The sequence below is a fragment of the Calliopsis andreniformis genome, unplaced genomic scaffold, assembly GCF_051401765.1.
Source record: "Calliopsis andreniformis isolate RMS-2024a unplaced genomic scaffold, iyCalAndr_principal scaffold0022, whole genome shotgun sequence".
In the NCBI taxonomy this organism is placed as follows: domain Eukaryota; kingdom Metazoa; phylum Arthropoda; class Insecta; order Hymenoptera; family Andrenidae; genus Calliopsis; species Calliopsis andreniformis.
This window is the reverse complement of record NW_027480432.1, coordinates 13,412,168-13,435,423: the sequence shown is the minus strand read 5'-3', so window position 1 is coordinate 13,435,423 and position 23,256 is coordinate 13,412,168. Positions and strand designations below refer to the sequence as shown.

At 38.6% G+C, this 23,256-nt stretch overlaps 1 protein-coding gene across 4 annotated transcripts in view; it reads right to left on the bottom strand.

The window, feature by feature from the left end:
- The window catches only part of Twin (CCR4-NOT transcription complex subunit 6-like twin), a 227,186-nt gene that overhangs the window by 29,543 nt on the left and 174,387 nt on the right, over positions 1-23,256 (bottom strand). For all 4 annotated transcript variants that reach the window (XM_076391462.1, XM_076391463.1, XM_076391461.1 and 1 more), the window contains exon 9: positions 5,236-5,375. In XM_076391462.1, coding sequence (XP_076247577.1) covers positions 5,236-5,375 — 140 coding nt within the window. The remainder of the gene's footprint in view (positions 1-5,235; positions 5,376-23,256) is intronic.

The following is a 23,256-nucleotide window of genomic DNA, read 5'->3' as shown; positions in this document are numbered from 1 at the left end:
CGCGTGTAGAAGAAATTACTGCTTATTAATTACTGCTAATGATACACTTACTAAAGACGTTCAATAAATGAAACCAGATTCGCTACGCGAGGCTCAACAGATAGAATATGAGCACCAACGCCGTAATGAGTTAAGAAGCATATCACAAAGACAAACAGTTGCCGATACTTCGCGTCGCTCTACTCTAGACCTTGCGCGTGGACCTATGGCATCAAGAATCCCTAGTCGCCAATTTGCTCCAGCAAAAGGCCCAAGTCATTCAGAATTTACTCGTCAACCATCAACAAAACGTTAAGATAATCCAGAAATTGGCATCCCTACATGTTTAAATGCAACAAACCGAGACACATATCCAGAGACTGTACGTAAAATTTTCCGCCAAGATCAGAAATTACGAGACTCCCGGACGTCAAATTTTTAGCCTCAATGGAACCAGTAATTCAGGAAGACAATCAGAAAATAGAAATGGCAACTTTCAACAAAGAATTAGAAATACAGGGAAACTTGCAATTGGTATCAGAATGGGAAACAGCTCTTCAAACAGAATATTCCTACAAGACACGGGAGCTGGATTTAATTTAATAAAACAATCGGCATCTGTAGTTCTACCGACGCGGACTAAAGTTAACTCATTTTATGGAATAAACAATGAAGAAATACGCACCGAACAAAAAGCTAAGTTAACAAACAATAGGAGATAGAATACATGTACTAGCAATAATACCGGATAGTTTTCCTATAGAAGAAGTCGGGTTATTAGGCATGCCGTTCTTGAGGGGGAGGAAGCCAAGATAGGCACCAAGCATAGGACAATATAACTTACAGGTACTATGCACAGGATCCTACATTTTAGTAATCGATCAACTGAGGATCGAAAGGAGTGTTTAAATTTACTGGACGAAAATACACGGGTAGCTCATTTGACAGATCCAAAAGCCATTGAACTAGTCAGAAAGGTGTCACGAGAATTCGAGGACATCTTTGCTTTGCCAGGCGACGCACTGCCTATGACAAAATTGAGTGAACATAGCATACCTGTCAGAGATGAGGTCCCTATACATGTTAAACAGTTCAGATATCCGCTAGGACATTTAGACGTGATCACGGAACAAACTACAGATATGAAAAAGAAAGGAATTATTCATTGTGAGTTGTCCCAAAGAAGCAGGACGCAAGCGGGAAAAATAAATGGAGGGTTGTTGTTGATTTTAGAAGCCTCAATGAGAAAATTCTACATGATGCATATCCGTTGCCCAACATCGAAGAAATATTGGATCAGCTAGAGTAAGCTCGGTAGTTCTGCGCATTTAATTTGGCAAGTGGCTTTCATCAAATCGGAATGAAAGAAAAAGATAAAGTTAAGCCTGCATTTTCTACACCAGCAGGTCATTTCGAATTTAACAGGATGCCTTTCGGTTTGAAGAACGCTCCAGCTACGTTTCAACGGATGATGGATCAGGGATTCAAAGGATTAATTGGCAAAATATGTTTTATATATTAGGACGATGTCATAGTTTGTGCCGAAAACTTAGAAGAATTGGAACAGCGTCTGAGGATTCTGTTTCAAAGGTTTTGAGGTACAGGATTAAACTTACAGCCTGACAAGTGCGAATATTTGAAGCCAGAACTTCAATATTTAGGACATTTGATTACTGGCGAAGGAGTGAAACCAAATAAAAGTAGTAAAGGATTTTCCACGGCCTAAGGAGAAAAAAAATATAAAACAATTCTTACAATAGGTTTAACAGGGTATTATCACAGATTTATTACAGAGTTTTCAAGAATTGTCAAACCATTAAACATCTTACTGAGGAAGGATACAAAATTCGAGTGGAAGGATCAACAAGAAAAAGCATTTCAGCAATTACAAACGGAACTATGTGGAGAACAAGTTCTCGCCTATCCGGACCTTACCAAAGAGTTCATCTTAGCAACTGATGCTTCAGGAGAAGCATTGGGAGCAGTATTAGCTCAACGGGACAGTAATGGAAAGGAGAGACTAGTCAGCTTTGCAAGCAGAACCTTGAATGCTGCTGAACAAAATTATTCTACCACCAATCGGGAGATGCTCGCAATAGTTTGGAGCGTCAAACATTTTCGACCATACCTGTATGGGAGAAAATGCAGAGTAATTACAGATTATCAACCTTTAAAATGGTTGGCGAATTTAAAGAAGATAACAGCGATGCAAGCCAGGTGGCGTGTAATATTAGAAAAATATGAATATGAAATACAATATAAGAAAGTGTGTCTAAATTCCAATGCAGATGCATTAAGTAGAAATTCCGTTTTATTAACAACAGTAAATAGAAATCCATGGTTAAAAAACATAATCTTCATAGATCATAAACCAGAAGACAGTATTCGCGTAGATTTTAATTTAGGAAATCAGGAAGTAACTAAATTCGTGTTAGAAAGTAAACTCATAGAAATACAAGATATAGCTTTTACTAATTTAGAATTAACTAAACATTTTGAGCGACTTTATGATTACATGATTGCTGAGAATATACAGGATAACTCTTCTTTTGACTTTGATAATTTTCTTAGTATATCTAGCTTATCACAAAAAAAATTAAAATCATTACTAATAAACACTTTTAGAGGCGCAGATCAAACTGTAATTTTAATATGTAAACCATTAAAAACTCCAACAACTGAAAGTGAAAAACAACAAATAATGTCAAATTCTGACGGATCACTATTATCTGGTGATTAACTAAACTTTTCAAAATAGACTTAATACATACTACTTGTTGCATGTACGTACCGTTTGAATGGGCCGCGCACGCGACCGTGGCGCCCGCGACCGTCGCGCCAGCGGTGTAAGAGCCGATTTCTCGACTTCCCCCTCCTAATAGGCGCGGTTTTCATAGCCTGGAGTCAGGTTATTTTAAAACAAGTGCGATTTCATCGTACGTTAAACGGTACGATTCCACTGATTTTCTGTTCCAGAGGTCCACGACGCTAAACGGTAGAGGCTTTTCACATTTATCGAGAGAATACTGTACGTTGATTGTTCAATGTCAAATACTGAAGAACTTTCTTCGTACATCGACTCGGTTTTCGGAGAGCCTAAGCCTTCAATAGAGCAAGAGCCCTTGGGGGAGAACCCAGATATCTAACAACACCAGATATTGGGGGGCGTTTTCAACGAGTTTTTCAAGAAGCCGCAGTTAGTTTCTTGCGGACCCTCTCATCGGACGTTTATGCAAATATTCGTGATAAGTGCCCACTTCTCCTACAAATCTAGTTCTTTTTTCTCCAAATTCTACGCCAAAACTTCTAGTAGTGTGTGCAATTTTTTCGTGTGAGCCTTTGGACCATAAGATTAATCGGAGGGTGGACACATTAACCCTTTCCATTTCGAAATTTCATAGAGCGCGTTCTGACTTTCCCTCTGGAGTACAAATAGTAGGCAGGTTTAATGTTATTCAATGATACCCTCGTAAGGTGTTTCAATATTTCGCGGATGAGAGAAGTGAACAGACAATTTACCTGAAAGTGGACATATTAACGCTTTTTATCTCATAGTAAATGTTTGAAGTTGACCATGGATTGCAACGAATAGATAAGATTATTGTTATTAAATGATATTCGTAAATTTTAACTAAGTTTTGGATTTTGTAGTCGCATCGAGTGTCGTAAAATTTGCGATCAGCTGTTCGACGATGAGTGATCTCTCTTAGTTCTTGATCATTTCTCGCCTTGCAGTTCAACTGTCGTACCCTATGTCTTTCTCTGAAGTCTATCAGCCATCCATTACTGACTCTACAATTAGCTCTCGCGCAACATTGGTCCACTAACAGATATACATATATCACGTTGCTGTGTAAACCCTAAATATATTGCGTCATTTAAATTAGTGTTTTCTGTCGATGATATGCTTTTCTTGCTCTTGCTACAAGTTACATTTACTACAGCCTCCGTTTGAAACTGTAATATTTTGTTATCATTACTTCTTATGGAACTTATCGTAGATTTTGTTATATTGTCCTTTCATGACAATGAAGTTACTGTTACGGCTATTTTCAAACGCTCAAGAATTTCAGCTTTATTGCGTATACAAAGTACTACTCGTTTCGTTTCTTATCTATATTTTGAGACGACATAGTAAATTGAAATGATTTCAGATCTACACGGCATATACAGCTATGAACGGATAACGGTATCTTTCATTCTAGCTTCTGCTTTTGTTTGAGCGTTTAAATATACAAAGCAAAACTTCGTATAAGCGATACACCAAATGATTAATATCACTTATATATGTATCACTATATATATGATAAGCCAGATATTTTCCACCAATCTATTTCGGATATTTTCCGAAATTGTTTGGATAAATGGAATTCTATTACCATGTGACCTCGTAACGTTACAGTAATGTGTACGGATCCTTATTCTTTCTTTCTTATTCGCCCTTACTTTTTTTATGATATAAGCTCGTTGCTCATTTATTATCGATATATTAATTACTTGCATGATCGGGAAATCATTTTTTGTGGTTTACTAAAATCGATGATGAAAGAAAACGGAAGTTGTTAAAATACCCCGCTTTTGAACATTATTTAAATTATGCCGTGTTTAGTCTTATCTTGATTGAAAAAATTACAGTAATATGATAAAAACATTTTCATAAAAATAAAACTAAAAATTAAAGAGTATTAACTGTTCATTTTTAGTCCTGATCTTTAAATGTCTTCTTACTCTTTTAAGTATTAGTCTTTGGCTTTTCACAAAGGAGCATCGCACGAACCGAATCGTGTCACGTTTCATGTCTCATGCTTTCAAAGGGTTTTCCATTTCCCCAGTAGTGTTGATAGCGACGAGACTTTACTGCGAGAGATCTGGTGAGCCTATATCCCAAGAGTATCAATTATATTTCTAGTAGAGTGGATACAAGCATATTCAAAATTTCCTATATCCCTTATATCTAGTTCTGACAGATTTAATGGGAATAAGTGTACTTTAGCCTATCTGCATACTTCCATTTGCCACTGCAATTCCCTCTCCACACTGCTCCCTTTCGAACTAACAATTGATACAAATGGTACTTTACACGTTTCACTCTCTACCTCTCCTCCGCCTTAGACACCCCCCGTCCAACCAAACAAATTGTAAAAATGGTAGACATGATTGAAATGCTAAATTTGATATGTTAAACATTTCGCTCTCCACCTGCCCACACCTCTCCACCCTTAAAAAGCTTTCAAGATATGCCTTTACTAAACTTACCAGACGGAACATGAGGATGAGGACAACCGACTACTTTGTGTTCCTTAAACCACTCTGCGCTCAAGGGGCCCAGAAGTCCTAATGGTACCATACTTTGTTTCGAATAAAAAATGTAATCTATGATGCCTTTGAAATCGAATCTGAAACAAGAAACATGCAAATAATCATGTAATGTATAAAAGTAAAATTTGTTACTATTACAAAAGTTGTAAAATTGTGTTTTAATTGTGATGATAATTATGAAAGCAGTTTAGATTCTAAAAAACTAAAAAGGAGACCGTATTCAGAAACCCTATAAAAGTATTTGAATGTTTGCACATTAACACAATGCGACTGTTGATACAATAGTTGAGTTGTACGGCATTAGATGTTAGAGGGCGCTAACACTGGGTGCTTTCCAGCTACGACATATTGTATTACACTGTACTGTATTGTATAAAATACTTGCTGGAATGGAGTTTAGTTCCTTAGCGTAATACCTGAATATTTTGTACATCTAATTAAGTCATAATTTTAATATTTCGAGAAATGACCAAATTTTGAACTATTTATGATATAACAAGAAAATAAATTATGTAACATAAAAACTGAATTTTATTGAAAACAATTTGATTTTGTAAAGATTAACAGTCTTCTAATTTAGACATTATTGAAATTACACAAAATGGAACGTAAAATTATATTTTACTTGACGAAAAGCATAATAACAAGTACAATAGATTCGTCCCGCCCTGTGTGCAGAGTGCGAAAGTTTATCGCGCCCGTATTTTACGCACTTTTGTTAGAATTTTCCCACTGGCTATATTGTTAGGGTGTGAACAGTGGAATCACGATTATCAAACCAAAACTTTTTTTATGCCGAGCAGTGTAACACATTGAAAATTTTCTCTGTATTATACACATTTACGGCTGAGATACTATTCGCTCACTGACGTATAGCGTCTATCTTGTTTATAAACACTATTTGCAAATTCAATGTTGAGATCAATTGAGAGAACGTATTAATCGTGTATTTGAAACCTTAAAGAATGAACACACGTTAGCAAGCGTTCATGCATTTATAGTTACACGAGCATAGCTATGCATACAGGAGCGGGTCAATCAGTTTCAACAATTTTATAGTTAATAATACATATATCCATTGTATTCTTTACGGAATGCAATAATTTGTAAATATCGTGCAAACATTGTAAACCATCCTCCTTTTCAATTTACCCTTTCTTTATCTTGCTCGATTTCTCCATCGTCATCATTCACTACATTTAAACACTTCCAAAATGCTGATTTTTCTGTCATATTACACTATTTTTCTAACATCAACAGAAATAATAGTCTCTCAGATTCATCTTTAGAAGAAACAATTAATGCTCTCTATGCACAGTTACATTTTTGCATTGAACTGTGTGTTCCTACCAAAATTATACGCAGATCGTCATACCCACGATGCTTTTCTAGTTCTTTAATTTCTCTTATAAAAGCTAAAAAGTGGGTTCATTATTGATTTGAGAAATACAACCCCGTCTTTCTGATTACTACGAATTTTGTAAACTCAGGTCTGATTGTAAGAGAGTATCGCACGACGGTTGGAAAAATTATTTAATTACTGGCGAAAGAAGAATTTTTCATAACATTAAATCTTTTCCGAATTTCACGTATTCTTTACGTAAATCTAATAATCTTCCGGACGCGATGTACCTTGATGATAAAGTTCTTGAAGATGATGCTTCCACATTAAATGCGTTTGCTACTTTTTTTAAGTCAGTCTATTGTGCTGATTTGCGAAACTCGAATGAATGCAAAAGCTTATGTTATAACACTGATCGCTATATTACTGGACTCTACATTGACATTACTGAAATTAACGAGTCTATTGTTGGCCTGAATCCTATCTCTGCTCCTGGTTATTATGGTATTCATCCTTTTACAATTAAATCTTGTGTATTTTCTATGTCCAGAACTTTGTGCATCATCTCTAACAACTTGATCTCCTTTGGAGTTCTTTCATCTTATTGGAAAACATGCCTTGTCCGCCCAATTCACTAAAATGGAAATAAATCTGATTTAAAAAACTACCGTCCTATTAGTATTCAAAGTGTTTTCCTAAAGATTTTTAATGGTTAAGTTACTAAGAAGTTATCTTTCCTATGCAAGAACTTCATTATTCCTCAACAACATGGTTTTGTGTCAGGTCGATCAACGTGCATAAACCTTGCGTTGTATCAATACCTGTCAAATACTCCTGAGCAGAAATATGAGATCGACGTTATTTACACTGATGACAACTATATCTCAAATTCCTTTGAGGTGAACTCAGGTGTTCCTTAGGGTTCTCACATGGGGCCTCCTGATCTTTCTATTATTTATTAACGATATCTCTGAATATTTCAAATACTGTTCCTTCTTATTATTCACGGACGACATAAAGATTTTTCACACAATAGATTCTCCATTTAATGCATCCCGTATACAGTTAACCCCTTGACCTACGATTTTCTTTCGTAATTTTATTACCTTCACTGCCGATCTTAAACGGGAATCTATCTTAAACTGCCAACTACAGAGCACCCATTAAGCAAACATAGACTCCTCACGCGATAATGTGTGATCGGTTACGTGTAAAATATTCTCATCACGCGTTATCGCGTAATCGGCAGCGAAGATACAGAAAAAGTGCACGAGTCTGACTCGTTGTTATAGGTCAAGGGGTTAAACCTCGGTAATCTTGAGATGTGATGCGTCAACGATAGGTTACACCTTAAGGGCTTAGGGTAGTCACGTGACTTTACGAGATTTCTTGGTCGGTATCTGCCGTTACAGTTTTCTTTACAGAAATAAAATTATCCACAGACATGTGGCTGCCTAATGAATGCGAGATGGAGCCACACTATGATTCCCCCTCCACCATACACACTACTATACGAGCCGTATGTACGTGAATTCGGCCCTTCGGATCACTTCGGATAGCTTCGGAAAGACGAGAGAGAAGGCAAATGTCAAATCTTACTCTCGCGTTTCTAAAACGCTATTGTGGTTTGGTCCAAGTCGCTCGCAAGCGGCATTGAGCGGCACGAGTCACTCGTAAAATATTTCGAGTGGAAACTCTGGTTTATCTGCAAAACTAAATCAGTTTAATACAAAATTACTTTTCGAGTTTATGTAACTTGAATGTAAAAGATGATATACTTACAAGTTTTACACTTTCTACGTTCTTGATACCAGCCTTTAAAAAACAATTAAAACAAGTTCATGATGATTTCATATTAATTTACTTACAAACAATAACAGTAAACGAATTTTAGTTATCTCTTTGTATATGTGGCGAATTATTTCCAATTCGTTTCTCCTTCCGGTTTGGTCTGGGTTAGGTCAGGGTTAGCTCTGGGTATATACAAAATAAGAGGAGACGTTGCTAAAAATACATTAATTTAATATATTTATAATAATCATCAGAATCTCGGTTGCCGCTGCGACCCCGACCGCGGCTTCTCCCATACTTCCATTTACGGACTTTCTTTTTAAAATCCCAGAACTTTATATCCAGACCTAACCCAGACCTAACCCAGACCTAAGAACATATAAATATTATAAACAATTTATATTCTTTATTTTTAGTTTATTATTGCATGTAGAATCGCTCTTTCTCGATTGTATCAGCTTGTACATAAACTAGTTTTAATTTAATTTTTCATACAAAATACACAGAGAATGTCATCGTTTGATCTTTAAACTCATCCCTCAAAATTTCATAAAAATTTTTGGGGATCTGACCGAAGAAACTCCATTCGAGTCGAAACGTGAAAATATCTATATCAAAAAGATTGCGCGTGCCTCGTTGCGCTTGCCGGTGACTTGGACCTAAGCGTTTCAAGCTTCTTTCCGAATCTTTCCGAAGCCGTCCGAAGCGGTCCGAACCGCCGAGCTCACTTTCTGCTCGAACCTTACAATGTCACTCGGAATGAGTTTTCATGGGACTTCTTGTGGGACATGAACGAAACACGCAGCTCGTATAGTTGCATGTGTAGTGGTACGTCAAATTCTCGAAACTCGCGTGCCAACTCAGGGCAGCACGGGCCTCCTGATTAGGCGCCGCCTGGTCTGTTCAAGCGGAACTAAACTTGTCACTTTTTTACTCTGTTTTATCTCTAACCTCGCAAAAAGCACTGCAAAATCGCGCTGACGCTTTACGTCCTTATATTGGAAGGTTTTGAGATGGAAAAGGACTCATTCGATAGAGGAAGGTTCAATCTAGCCCGCGCTGGTCATTATTTAATCAGATTCTGCTGATGTTCAGTAATATGAGTGTTCAAAGTAAAGCAAAAATCGACAAATTCACAGCCATGAAATCTAAGCATTTTTAGCTAATTTAGAGATTGTTCTGAGCGAAATCATGACCAGCGCGGGCTAGATTGATCCTTCCTCTATCGAATGAGCCCTTTTCCAGCTCAAAACCATCCAATATAAGGACGTAAAGCGTCAGCGCGATTTGGTAGTGCTTTTTGCCAGGTTAGAGATAAAACAGAGTAAAAAACTGACAAGTTTAGTTCCTCTTGAACACACCAGGCAGCGCCTAATCAGGAGGCCCGTGCTGCCCTGAGTTAGCACGCGAGTTTCGAGAATTTGACGCACTACTCCACATGCAACTATACGAGCTGCGTGTTTCGTTCATGTCCCACAAGAAGTCCCATGAAAAGTCATTCCGAGTGACATTGTAAGGTTCGAACAGAAAGTGAGCTCGGCGGTTCGGACTGCTTCGGACGGCTTCGGAAAGATTCGGAAAGAAGCTTGAAACGCTTCGGCAAGCGCAACACGGCACAAGCAGCCTTTTTGATAATATAGATATTTTCACGTTTCGACTCGGAAGGAGATTATTCGGTGAGATCTTCAAAAATTTTTATGAAATTTTGAGGGATGAGTTTAAAGATCAAACGATGACATTCTCTGTGTATTTTGTATGAAAAATTAAATTAAAACAAGTTTATGTACAAGCTGATACAATCGAGAAAGAGCGATTCTACATGCAATAATAAACTAAAAATAAAGAATATAAATTGTTTATAATATTTATATGTTCTTAGGTCTGGGTTAGGTCTGGGTTAGGTCTGGATATATACAAAATAAAAGGAGACATTGCTAAAAATACATTAATTTAATATGTTTACTTTTTAATTATAATAATTTATAATTAAATTTTCCCCCCCATTCCCGCCTCTTTCCCCCAGGCCAGGTTCGCAGTTGCTGCCGCGACCCCAACTGCGGCTTCTCCCATACTTCCACTTGCGGATTTTCTTTTTAAAGTCCCGAAATTACAATATGAAAAATAGACACATGTTATTCACAAAGTTTACTTCGTTCTTGAACAAAAAATGAATAGATAAATTACTTAGCGCTTTAGCATAAGATCGCCTATGATCTACGTATCTTTTGTCGTCATGCCTCCTCTAAAGCTTGCACCGACTCCGGCGTCGGCGTCGGCGTCGGCGCTAGCTTTAGAGGAGGCATGACGACAAAACGTATGTAGATCATAGGCGATCTTATGCTAAAGCGCTAAGTAATTTATCTATTCATTTTTTGTTGAAGAACGAAGTAAATTTCGTGAATAACATGTGTCTATTTTTCATATTACAGTTCTGGGATTTTAAAAAAAAAGTCCGTAAATGGAAGTATGGGAGAAGCCGCGGTCGGGGTCGCAGCGGCAACCGAGATTCTGATGATTATAAATATATTAAATTAATGTATTTTTAGCAACGTCTCCTCTTATTTTGTACATACCCAGAGCTAACCCTGACCTAACCCAGACCAAACCGGAAGGAAAAACGAATAGGAAATAATTCGCCACATATACAAAGAGATAACTAAAATTCGTTTACTGTTATTGTTTGTAAGTAAATTAATATGAAATCATCATGAACTTGTTTTAATTGTTTTTTAAAGGCTGGTATCAAGAACGTAGAAAGTGTAAAACTTGTAAGTATATCATCTTTTACATTCAAGTTACATAAACTCGAAAAGTAATTTTTATTAAACTGATTTAGTTTTGCAGATAAACCAGAGTTTCTACTCGAAATATTTTACGAGTGACTCGTGCCGCTCAATGCCGCTTGCGGGCGACGTGGACCAAACCACAATAACGTTTTAGAAACGCGAGAGTAAGATTTGACATTTGCCTTCTCTCTCGTCTTTCCGAAGCTATCCGAAGTGATCCGAAGGGCCGAATTCACGTACATACGGCTCGTATAGTAGTGTGTATAGTGGAGGGGGAATCATAGTGTGGTTCCATCTCGCATTCATTAGGCAGCCACATGTCTGTGGATAATTTTATTTCTGTAAAGAAAACTGTAACGGCAGATACCGACCAGGAAATCTCGTAAAGTCACGTGACTACCCTAAGCCCTTAATACATCTAAATGTACAGTCATTAGATTTTCACGTAAAATACATACAAAAACTTACAATTATAATTTAGACTATGCAATTCTATCTTCTTGTAATGACATTCGAAATCTTGGTGTTACATTCGCAACTAACCTATCTTTCGAAAAGCATATTCAAAATTTAATTAGTACAGCTTATCAAACTCTTGGTTTTATCAATAAGACATCTAGATATTTTACGAACGTTAATATCTTGAGATTACTTTACATGATACTCGTTCGCTCTCACATTGAATATTACTCATCTGTTAGAGATAATTACTTGAAGTAAAAGGACAAAGAAATTTATATATTCCTTGCTATCTATTATACTCTATTACATATGCTATTTCCTTCGATGCAATCGTAGCGTCTAACGCGTACCCAACGCTATTGCGGGCGCTTGGGCGGCAGGCTCGCGCTCTCATGGGCCAGTGTTTTTTGTTAGTAACTCGTTAAGAAAGCCTCATTTAACATTTTCACCAAGGAAGAAGTCGTTTCAAATCACCCCTTTCAAGGACCTATAATATTTTTGTTACACCCTGCATAATGCACCATCATCAAAAAATAAGAAAACATATAGAGTCTTTTTATGAAATTGATTCTAGACATTTATAAAATTATAAACCAACTGTTCATTTTATGAAATTTTATAAATAAACTGAGTTATAGAAAGTTACGTTTAAATTAACTTGCTGTACGAATACTTTTCACACCCATTGTATGTAGTATATTGTTCGGTTCGCGCTTGATGTTTTAATCGCGACTCTCGTCTTGCCACTCGCCAATTTAATATTGAGTGACTGTTTCAATATTTCCGGATAGACCTCGACAGTGAAATGGATTAGTGAAAACAAAGAGTCCGCACGACGACTCTAGATACGGTGAAGTTCAGACGGTTCTGACTTCTTTTTGCGTTCCGATCCAAGACTCAAATGCCTCCTGATTCGGTTTTCCGGAGTCCGATCCTCATCCACTTACATCCCCCAAAATGCGCGATTTTGTGCGACGAAACAAATCGGCATTGATTTGCCCTCGATCCAAAGAAGGGAGATCTCCTTAGTCACCCTGACGGGGGCAAAGGAACCTCCCTGACTTCCTCGCGACGAAGGTGGAGGAGACCTCTCCTTCAAGTCGAAGGCCACGAAAACTGGGGAGGAAGAACGAACCCCGGAATACCATGGCTCGAGTGGGTCCACGCGCGTATTTTCTGAATGTTTTTATGGTCGCATTGTCCCGCGAGTCAGCGTGAACCCTCTGTGAGTCCGAAGACGATGAGCTGACGAAGGCACCGATTGCGGGGCAATACGGCCCTCCATGGTTATTAACGAGAAACACTCCGCGTGAAGAAAGCACGAAATTATTTTATTTTGCCAGATGTGGAATTTTCGAAAGTACGAATGAATATACAAGGTATTTAAAAGAAACTCGGATTCCCAGATCTGGCAATAATAAACGCGATTGTCTCTTTTAACGGAACATATATTGTAAAATGTTTGAAAAATCATCCATATGCTTCTCGATTGAGATTTGTGTAAATTGACATGGCAACAAATTTCAGTCATTTATTACTGAACTATGTACTTCCATCATGGAAGCTGAGTATGTAGCACTAGCGAACACTGTGAAAGAAGCGATGTGGATGGACATGACGTTCAATGAGCTAAGTTACTCAATTGATGTGAGCGTAACTTGTAAGCCATACATCGTCAGATAATCGATCAATAAATCAAAATCGGTCAATAATCTCTATTGACTTTACATTAAATAAAGTAGTGTAGGCGCGACCGTTATGTTGAATCCAGATTGATTCTATTTTCCGCCACTTATGATATATGGTATTACATATGTCATTTTGCGTAGCACGCGCAGAGACGCTCTCTCTCTCTCTCGCGAACCGGGAACATGCGCGGTGAAGTCGGCGATACACGTGATAATTAAACTGACGGTATTATAAGAGAATCTGTATCTCCTTCAACGCTAAGAATTATGTTTCTGTATATTGTATGACAAGGGGTCCGAAATTCCCCTACAGTAGTGACAGCGAAATCTAAGCATATAGATAGCTTAGCATATTACTAGAGAAAAATATAAAGAAGGATTCAATCTGCTGAAGTACGTCTCATCTAACGCTAACGTGATAGATATATTTACAAAAGCATTGCATTATAATTTGATGTCTGTTCATTTAGAAAACTTAAGATTATATGAAAGATAGTATTTATGTATGATTCAATCGCATGCCAAAGTGGGGGATTAAGGCCCTAGGATCGGATATGTCAGGGCGGTGACATTACTGACAAAATTAGGCCAAAACAGAGGTTTACGCCCTGACGCTTTACGTCCTTACATTGAAAGATTTTGAACTGAGAAAAGGCTCATTCGATAGAGCAAAGTTCAATATAGCCTGCTCTGGTCACGATTTAATCGGATTCTGTTGATGTTCAGTAACATGAGTATTCAAAGTAAATCAAAAATCGACAAATTCACAGCCATGAAATTTAAGCATTTTTAAGTAATTTAGAGATTGTTCTGAGCAAAATCATGACCAGAGCGGGCTAGACTGAACCTTAGTCTATCGAATGAGCCCTTTCCCAGCTCAAAAGCGTCGGGGCAATTTAACAGTGCTTTTTGCCAGGTTAGAGATAAAACAGAGTAAAAAACTGACAAGTTTAGTTCGGTTTGAGCACACCAGGCGGCGCCTAATCAGGAGGTCCATGCTGCCCTGAGTTGGCACGCGAGTTTCGAGAATTTGCCCCACCACTACACATGCAATTATACGAGCTGCGTGTTTCGTTCATGTCCCACAAAAAGTCCCATGAAAAGTCATTCCAAGTGACATTGTGAGGTTCGAACAGGAAGCAAGCTCGGCGGTTCGGACCGCTTCGGAAAGTTTCGGAAAGAAGCTCGGAAAGAAAAACTTGTAAGTATATCATCTTGTACATTCAAATTGTTTAAATTCGAAAAATAATTTTTATTAAACTGATTTACTTTTGCAGATCAAACCAGAGTTTACACTCGAAATATTTCGCGAGTGATTCGTGCCGCTCAATGCCGCTTGTGGGTGACTTAAGATCAAACTATATTAGCATTTTAGAAACGCGAGAGTAAGATTTGAGATTTGCCTTTTCTTTCATCTTTCCAAAGCTATCCGAAGTGTTCCAAGTGGCCGAGTTCACGTACATACGGCTCATGCAGTAGTATGTATAGTGGAGGGGCAATTACAGTGTGGCTCCATCTCGCATTCATTAGGCAGCCACATGTCTGTAGATAATATTATTTATGTAAAAAAAACTGTAACAGCAGATACTGACTAAGCAATCTCGAAAAGTCACGTGACTACCCTAGGTTCTTAATGGATGTACGTTTCAAAGAGCCTGCGCGTAATTGGCGATCACTAGACAGTATGTGAGAGCAGCCGGCTAAAACCCAACCATTAACACTTACTCTCTCTATATTTGTATACCGTACTGTACTAACATAATGTATAGTGTGATATGAAGTACACAATATTAACAGTAAGAAATTTATATTGTACATTACGTTACAGTACCACTGTATCAGAATTCCATTTGAAGTATTCTATTGTTGTCAATTTTCTATAATTATTATTGTCATATCTAAATTGTTATTGTATCGTTCATTAATGTTTGTAATCCATTATCCTAAATTACTTACCATCATAATGTCCAGAAGTTAACTGTTCAAAATATATTAGCTATTTGTTCAAATCCAAACAGATATCTTATTTTTTTTGGTTCCTTTTCTAACAATCCAGTATTAGTAATAATTCAGTCTTGACGAATGGACCCATATGGGACTAAAACTCAACGATCCTAAAATATCTCTTTTATCTCTGATAAAGTCAAAAATACTTTTTTTATGTACTGTTACTGTTAAGGACTCAAGTGGGTTGCGATGTGGTCGACATAGAACAGTGTCGTTTTTGAGGAAGTCGATTTGCTACGCATTGTATATTTTCTTTAGCACTTGGATCTGGCGACAGACTGGTACGAACTTTCTTTTTTGACGTTGTCCAGCCAGATCCCCTCAACGGCAATTGACGCATCGTAGGCCCACACGCCGAGAAAAGAGGGACTTAGAATTTATGGCCGATTTCCGGGACTTGAGAACTGCACGCAAGGTTTGGAGGTCCTGTCGACAGGACGAAACCGTGAGACTTGTAGGCGTGGTTCATCAGGAAAGTGTCTCGTGCTGTAATTGGACAACTCTAAATCCCACTTTTCTCGTTTTTCTCCTATATGCGACTTGGAGGATGAATAGGAGGCGACGTCGATGATGTTTGATCAACGACGAAGGGAGAATCTTGAAAACGTTCGAATAGTTAATTCTAACGGATTTGTCGGACTTTCGGATCTGTCGGATTATTTTTTGTCCACATATTGTTTTTGAATGTGACTTTGTTTAAAAATAAAATATGTTATTATTGTGTTTTGCAAATTGAATTTAAATTGCTATATAACCAATTCCATGAACTTTCGGAATAAACATTTGGTCCTTCGAGCCGGATTCTGAACTCAGTGAACTGGACTGTGGACATAGTTGAATTGGTTTCATGAAAAGTGTTATGAATCAAGACAATAACTTTGTGTAAAAGGGTGTTGTTAACCTGGAAAACTTCCTCATCCGACGGGATCTGTTGATTAGCCTGCTACTACCTGTTCGAGGACTGGATTTTACCTGAACCCTAGCTGAAGATTCTGTTCGAGGGTACAAGGTGCCACGTGCTGGGGTCGATTGGACGGATTATCGACAAGGAACCTTTGAGCTACTGTGTCATTCACCTACCTGTAAGTCTTTCCTCCTTTGTCTACCTGTGTCAAAATCATGGAAGCTACAGTAAAGGCTCTCATTATTGAGAGAGGACAGATTAAAAGCTCTTTGACTCGGTTCAAAACATTTTTAAGTACGTATGACCGTTCATCACCTCCGACCATACTTAAAGCTAGACTAGAAAAAGTTACACCGCTGTATGATAAATTCGACACTGTACAATCGTCGATAGAGAATAAGGTAGTAGGGACAGATTTAGAAGAAATGCAGGCAACTGAACGCGAAGAATTCGAAAATGCGTATTTTGAACTTATTGGTTCTGCCGAAGAGATTGTGTCTAAGTGGCAAGAAAGGTCAGGACTAACTCGTGAATCTCCGATTACCGTTTCAACACCCAGTACTTCTGCGACACCTGAAGTGCCACGAATTAAATTACCAACAATTGATTTGCCTATTTTTGATGGTACTTGTAGTCAGTGGATTAAATTTAAGGATACATTTGAGTCGTTGATTCACACCAATGAAGCACTGACTAATGTTGAAAAATTCCATTATTTAAACTCAGCATTGAAGGGAAGTGCTGCAAGAGTGATTCAAGCATTAGGTATTTCTAGTCTTAATTATATCATAGCTTGGAATACTTTGAAACGTAGATTTGAAAATAAGAAGACGCTGAAACATAGTCTTATTCGAGCACTCTGGAATCTTCCAGTATTAACGAAAGAGTCACATCTTGGATTGCGACGATTATTAGATGATACAAATAATAATCTGTTGGCACTCAAGGCACTCGGGGAACCGACAGAACACTGGGACAGTTTAATTATTTATCTTTTAACTACAAAACTGGACTTTGAAACGAAACGCGAATGGGAGAAACATTCATAAAAAATCACCCATAATGTTACGTTGCATGATATGACAACATTTTTAGAAGAACATTGTCAATATTTAGATCAGGCAGCGGAAGATAAGCCGAGTAATGCAGCCAAGACACAATCTAAACCTAACCCAGGTAGCAACCGTAAGAGAGAACAGGTCACAGCGTATACCGCCAACCCTCAATCTTGTTCAATATGTAAGGGAGCTCATTCATTGGTACAGTGTGCTGAATTTAAAGCGTTAACTCCAGTAGCACGAGTATCACGTGTACAACAATTACGCGCATGTTTTAATTGCTTAAATGTTGGTCATCGAAACAAGGACTGTACTCGTAGTCCTTGTCGAATTTGTAATAAAAAACATCATACTCTCTTGCATATCGAGCAACCTTTTAAGCAGTCAACCAGCACTGTGGTTGGTGATGATGCTTCAATTTCTGCGACGTCATCCAAACCAGCGAATTCTAGTGGTGACACCAAGGTGATTAATTCTTCGGTCTCTTGTGTTGCTCAGTCTCCGTACTCTGCGGAAATCGCATTATTATCGACTGCGATTGTAAATTTGAAGGATTGTCATGGATATAAGCATGAGTGCAGGGTACTACTGGATTCGGGATCACAATCCCACTTTATTTCGGACACCATGGTTAAAAAATTAGGATTAGCTTGTACGAATTCAGATACACGGATTTCAGGAATTGGAGGTTCAGTGCAAAAGGTTCGATGTAAGACTCGCGTAGAATTAAGTTCGAGATTCAATGGATTTTCTCGGTCCCTTGTATGTTTTGTATTACCTCGAATAACGGGTAGCATAACAAGCACGTTGCTCAAGCCGGGTTCTGTTGTCATTCCGCCGGGATTTAAATTAGCAGATCCACATTTCGATAAACCGACTGAAATTCATATGACTATTGGGGCTGGTTTATTCTGGGACTTGCAATGTATCGGTCGTCACCAACTTGGACTGGGTCAGCCTATCCTCCAAAAAACCCAATTAGGATGGATCCTTGGGGGAACTATTGGCTTGCCGTCGGACCGTAATTCAACACAGACGACTTGTTATCACATCACTAATGAACAGCTCCATCACCAAATGAGTCAATTCTGGGACCTTGAACATTCTACAGCTGATAACTCTGCAGTATTGAAAAATGACCATTGCCAGAACCACTTTTTTCAAACTGTTACGAGGGATTTAGATGGACATTTTGTAGTGAAGATTCCGTGGAAGGAAAACTTATGCAAAATAGGGGATTCGCGCGACCAAGCCACGAAACGGTTCCTATCGTTAGGAAGGAAATTTACAAGACAACCGGAACTGAAACAGCGCTATTGTGAATTTATGGATGAGTATTGTTCATTAGGGCATATGTCAGAAATACTTGTCGACGATTCGGACTGCGGACAATTGATGTATTTTTTACCGCATCACGCAGTTTTCAAAGAAGACAGCACTACAACAAAACTGCGTGTTGTCTTTGATGGTTCTGCAAAAACCACATCTGGGCTGACACTTAACGACACTCAAATGGTAGGACCGGTAGTCCAGGATGATCTGTTTTCCATCCTCGTGAGATTCAGGAAACATCAATATGTCTTATCGGGAGATATTGAGAAAATGTACCGGCAAGTACGCGTTGACAAGGAAGATCGCCGATTCCAAAGGATTTTATGGAGATCAAATCCTTCACAGCCAATCAAAGTATTTGAGTTAAATACGGTAACGTACGGAACTGCATCGGCACCTTTTCTTGCGACACGAGCTCTCCGTCATCTGGGTAATTTATTTTCAAAGGAATTCCCAATAGCTAGTCGAACTATCATCAAAGTCTTCTATGTTGATGATTTATTAACAGGCACAGATTGCATTTCTGATGCTCGGACTCTTAAGAATGAACTGATTAGGATTTTACAAACAGCAGGATTTAAATTGCGGAAATGGGCTTCGAATGACGTTAGAATCCTAAGCAGTAGTGAACAATCTCCAGCAAATGTGGAAATAAACTCTGATAAGAATCCTAAAACCCTGGGACTGTTGTGGGATACAATCAAGGATAATTTATATTACAAAATTAATCTGACAAGTAAGCGACAAGTTACGAAGCGATCCATACTGTCAGATATTTCTCAAATTTTTGACCCACTTGGACTTTTAGGACCTGTTATCGTTCAAGCTAAATTGATTTTGCAAAAATTGTGGCAATTACAAATTGCATGGGATGAATCCCTTCCACAGGATCTGCTGAACCAATGGACTACATTTCGGGACACGTTGCAGTTTTTGAACACTATTACAGTACCAAGGCGGGCCTTGTCTGAATCTGACTCATTGGAGTTACATGGGTTTTGTGACGCCTCTGAGAAGGCTTACGGTGCATGTATTTATTTACGATGTGCAACTGGCCAAAATCTGTGGACGGTTAGACTGGTGTGCGCTAAGTCACGAGTGGCTTCCTTAAAAAGGGTGAGTCTTCCGAGATTGGAACTTTGTGGAGCGCTGTTACTTTCGCAATTAATGAAGAAAGTACGGGATGCATTCGATTTTGCGTCGCACAAGGAATTCTATTGGACGGACTCGATGATTGTCATTGCATGGATTCAATCGCCATCAAGCCGATGGAAAACATTTGTAGCGAACCGAACGGCAGAAATTCAACAATTAACCAGTGATACTTGGGGCCATGTTCCATCAACTGAGAATCCTGCAGATATAATTTCAAGAGGACTCAGTCTCTCTGATCTTCTTCAGTCACGATTATGGTGGAATGGACCAGCATGGCTAGAACAGGATTCATTACACTGGCCGTTAACAAAATTATCAGATTCGGAGCTTCCAGAAGAAAACCGAATTAGTTCAACTTTCGTGACTACGGAAGTTCAGACTTGGCATATCTTCACGCGATTTTCGTCCTTTACGCGATTGATTCGAGTCGTAGCCTATACTTTGCGGTTCATACATAACATTCGATCGCGTTTAAATCCTAAATATGTAGTTTTAACTGGGTGTTTATCTACATCTGAACTTCGAAATGTCAAAAACACTCTTATAAAAACTGCACAGCATGAACATTTCAAATCAGAAATACGAACTTTAACATCTGATACAGGTATTTCCACTGGTAGTAGTCTGCACTCATTAAATCCTTTTCTAGACGAAAAAGGAATGCTTAGGGTGGGCGGACGTTTGAGAAACGCACCACTGAACTTCGAGCAAAGGTGTCCTCTAATTTTACCTCCGAAGAGCATGCCTTTACAAGGCTGTTAATTAATCACGAACATTTGATGTTATTGCATGCAGGTTGTCAAGCCACCATTGCATCTTTAAGGACTAGGTATTGGCTACCGTTGGCGAAAAGAACGGTTAAGGGTGTCCTTCATAAATGTATTCGATGTTTTCGTTTGAAACCGAGATCAGTGACTCAGATAATGGGGGATCTACCTGCTGCCCGGGTTACTCCGTCTCGGCCGTTCTATACCTGCGGCGTTGACTATGCAGGTCCGTTTATGATTAAGGATAGAACTCGTAGTAAAACTATTACAAAGGGTTATATTTGTGTTTTCGTCTGCTTTTCTACAAAGGCAATACATTTAGAATTGTCCATAGATATGACAACAAATTCTTTTTTGAATTGTCTAAGGAGGTTTATAGCACGGCGAGGACTCTGCCATAGTATCCACTCAGATAATGGGACGAATTTCGTAGGTGCACGTAATGAACTCAATGAACTTTCTCGAGTATTATCTAATGAAGAACATGTCAAAGCAATTTCGGATTTTTTGTCTAGCCGACAGATACAATGGCATATGATACATTCTCGTGCACCTCATTTTGGTGGGTTATGGGAGAGCGGTGTAAAGTCCGCTAAATTCCATTTGAAGCGAGTCATTGGGGACACTGTCTTGACGTTTGAGGAACTATATACTATGTTAGCACAGGTAGAAGCCGTCCTAAATTCCCGTCCATTGAGTCCGTTATCTAATGATCCAGACGATTTTACTCCTCTAACCCCAGGACATTTTTTGATCGGTGAGGCACTTACTTGTCCGCCCGATCATGACCTTCGAGATGTGCAAGTCAATAGGCTGACACGATTCCAGTTAATTCAACAAAGGCTACAGCATTTTTGGCATCGCTGACGTCATGAATACTTGCACCAGTTACAACAACGCAACAAATGGAGAGTTAGGTCCTCCTCGGAATTTGGACCAGGAACTTTGGTGGTCATTAAGGAGGACAACCTGCCACCTTTACAATGGCGACTTGGGCGGATTGACCAGGTCCATCCCGGACATGATAACGTTGTCAGAGTAGTTTCCATTAGGACAATTGATGGCATCGTTAAAAGACCGATGACTAAGGTCTGCATTTTGCCAATCGAGGATAATGTTGATGATGTTACAACATCATCGGATTCAAATAGCAATCATAAACGGTCTACACGTAATTAATAAATTACCGTAACGAACTTTTATATTACTTGCAATCAGTGCAAGTTAAAATTTGTTCCATTTGCATTTCATTATCTAGTTTAGATTTGGGCGCATTTGTATTTGCGTTTGTTTCGATAATATGCGCAGTTAAACTGTATCTTTGTGTTTTAATCGTTCATTTATCCTTTTCTTAATGTTTTGCGGATAGAATTCTAACTTAGTCATAATCATTGTTTTATGCAAAATTACGTTAGTCTTGTTGTATTACTTCTACGTATTTGTATTATGCTCATATGATAGCCTAATTTGTTCCTATGTTATTGCGTATCGCTTATATTTAGTTCTTATATGTCAATTTCGAATTTATCCTACATTTATTCTGTGTTGAACATATCTGTTCAAGGTGGGCAGTATGTTAAGGACTCAAGTGGGTTGCGATGTGGTCGACATAGAACAGTGTCGTTTTTGAGGAAGTCGATTTGCTACGCATTGTATATTTTCTTTAGCACTTGGATCTGGCGACAGACTGGTACGAACTTTCTTTTTTGACGTTGTCCAGCCAGATCCCCTCAACGGCAATTGACGCATCGTAGGCCCACACGCCGAGAAAAGAGGGACTTAGAATTTATGGCCGATTTCCGGGACTTGAGAACCGCACGCAAGGTTTGGAGGTCCTGTCGACAGGACGAAACCGTGAGACTTGTAGGCGTGGTTCATCAGGAAAGTGTCTCGTGCTGTAATTGGACAACTCTAAATCCCACTTTTCTCGTTTTTCTCCTATATGCGATTTGGAGGATGAATAGGAGGCGACGTCGATGATGTTTGATCAACGACGAAGGGAGAATCTTGAAAACGTTCGAATAGTTAACTCTAACGGATTTATCGGACTTTCGGATCTGTCGGATTATGTTTTGTCCACATATTGTTTTTGAATGTAACTTTGTTTAAAAATAAAATATGTTATTATTGTGTTTTGCAAATTGAATTTAAATTGCTATATAACCAATTCCATGAACTTTCAGAATAAACAGTTACCCATGCGCTAAGTAAAAACCATTCGGACACTTTAACGCGCATGGTTCGTAATACTTGTGTTAAGGCTACACTGCCCTGCGGACAACCACTGCTCGAGGTCTCCACATGTGCACATTTCTGGTGATTTCTACCAGATTTTTAGGCACTTATAATTTGTTGCATCCGACTTTCAACTAGTCCTCTTTTTCGGTGCTAATAGACGAAATAGGCGCATTTCAAAATGTGTAACTAAGTATGCGAACGATTGCAACCAACTCCGTCGAGCTGATTCAGCAAAACAATATGTAAGCGTTCTCCTTTTTGATGCTATGAATTACGAACCAAAAAGGAATACAGTAATGTTGCGGACGAGAGCCGCTCTCGGGTCTGGTCGCGACTCTCGTCCGCGACTGGTAGTCGATTCGGCTTCCTTTGCTCTCGGTCGCCGAGATAATTGGTACACGACCGGAGAAGCAAAAAAAAGGGTCTCG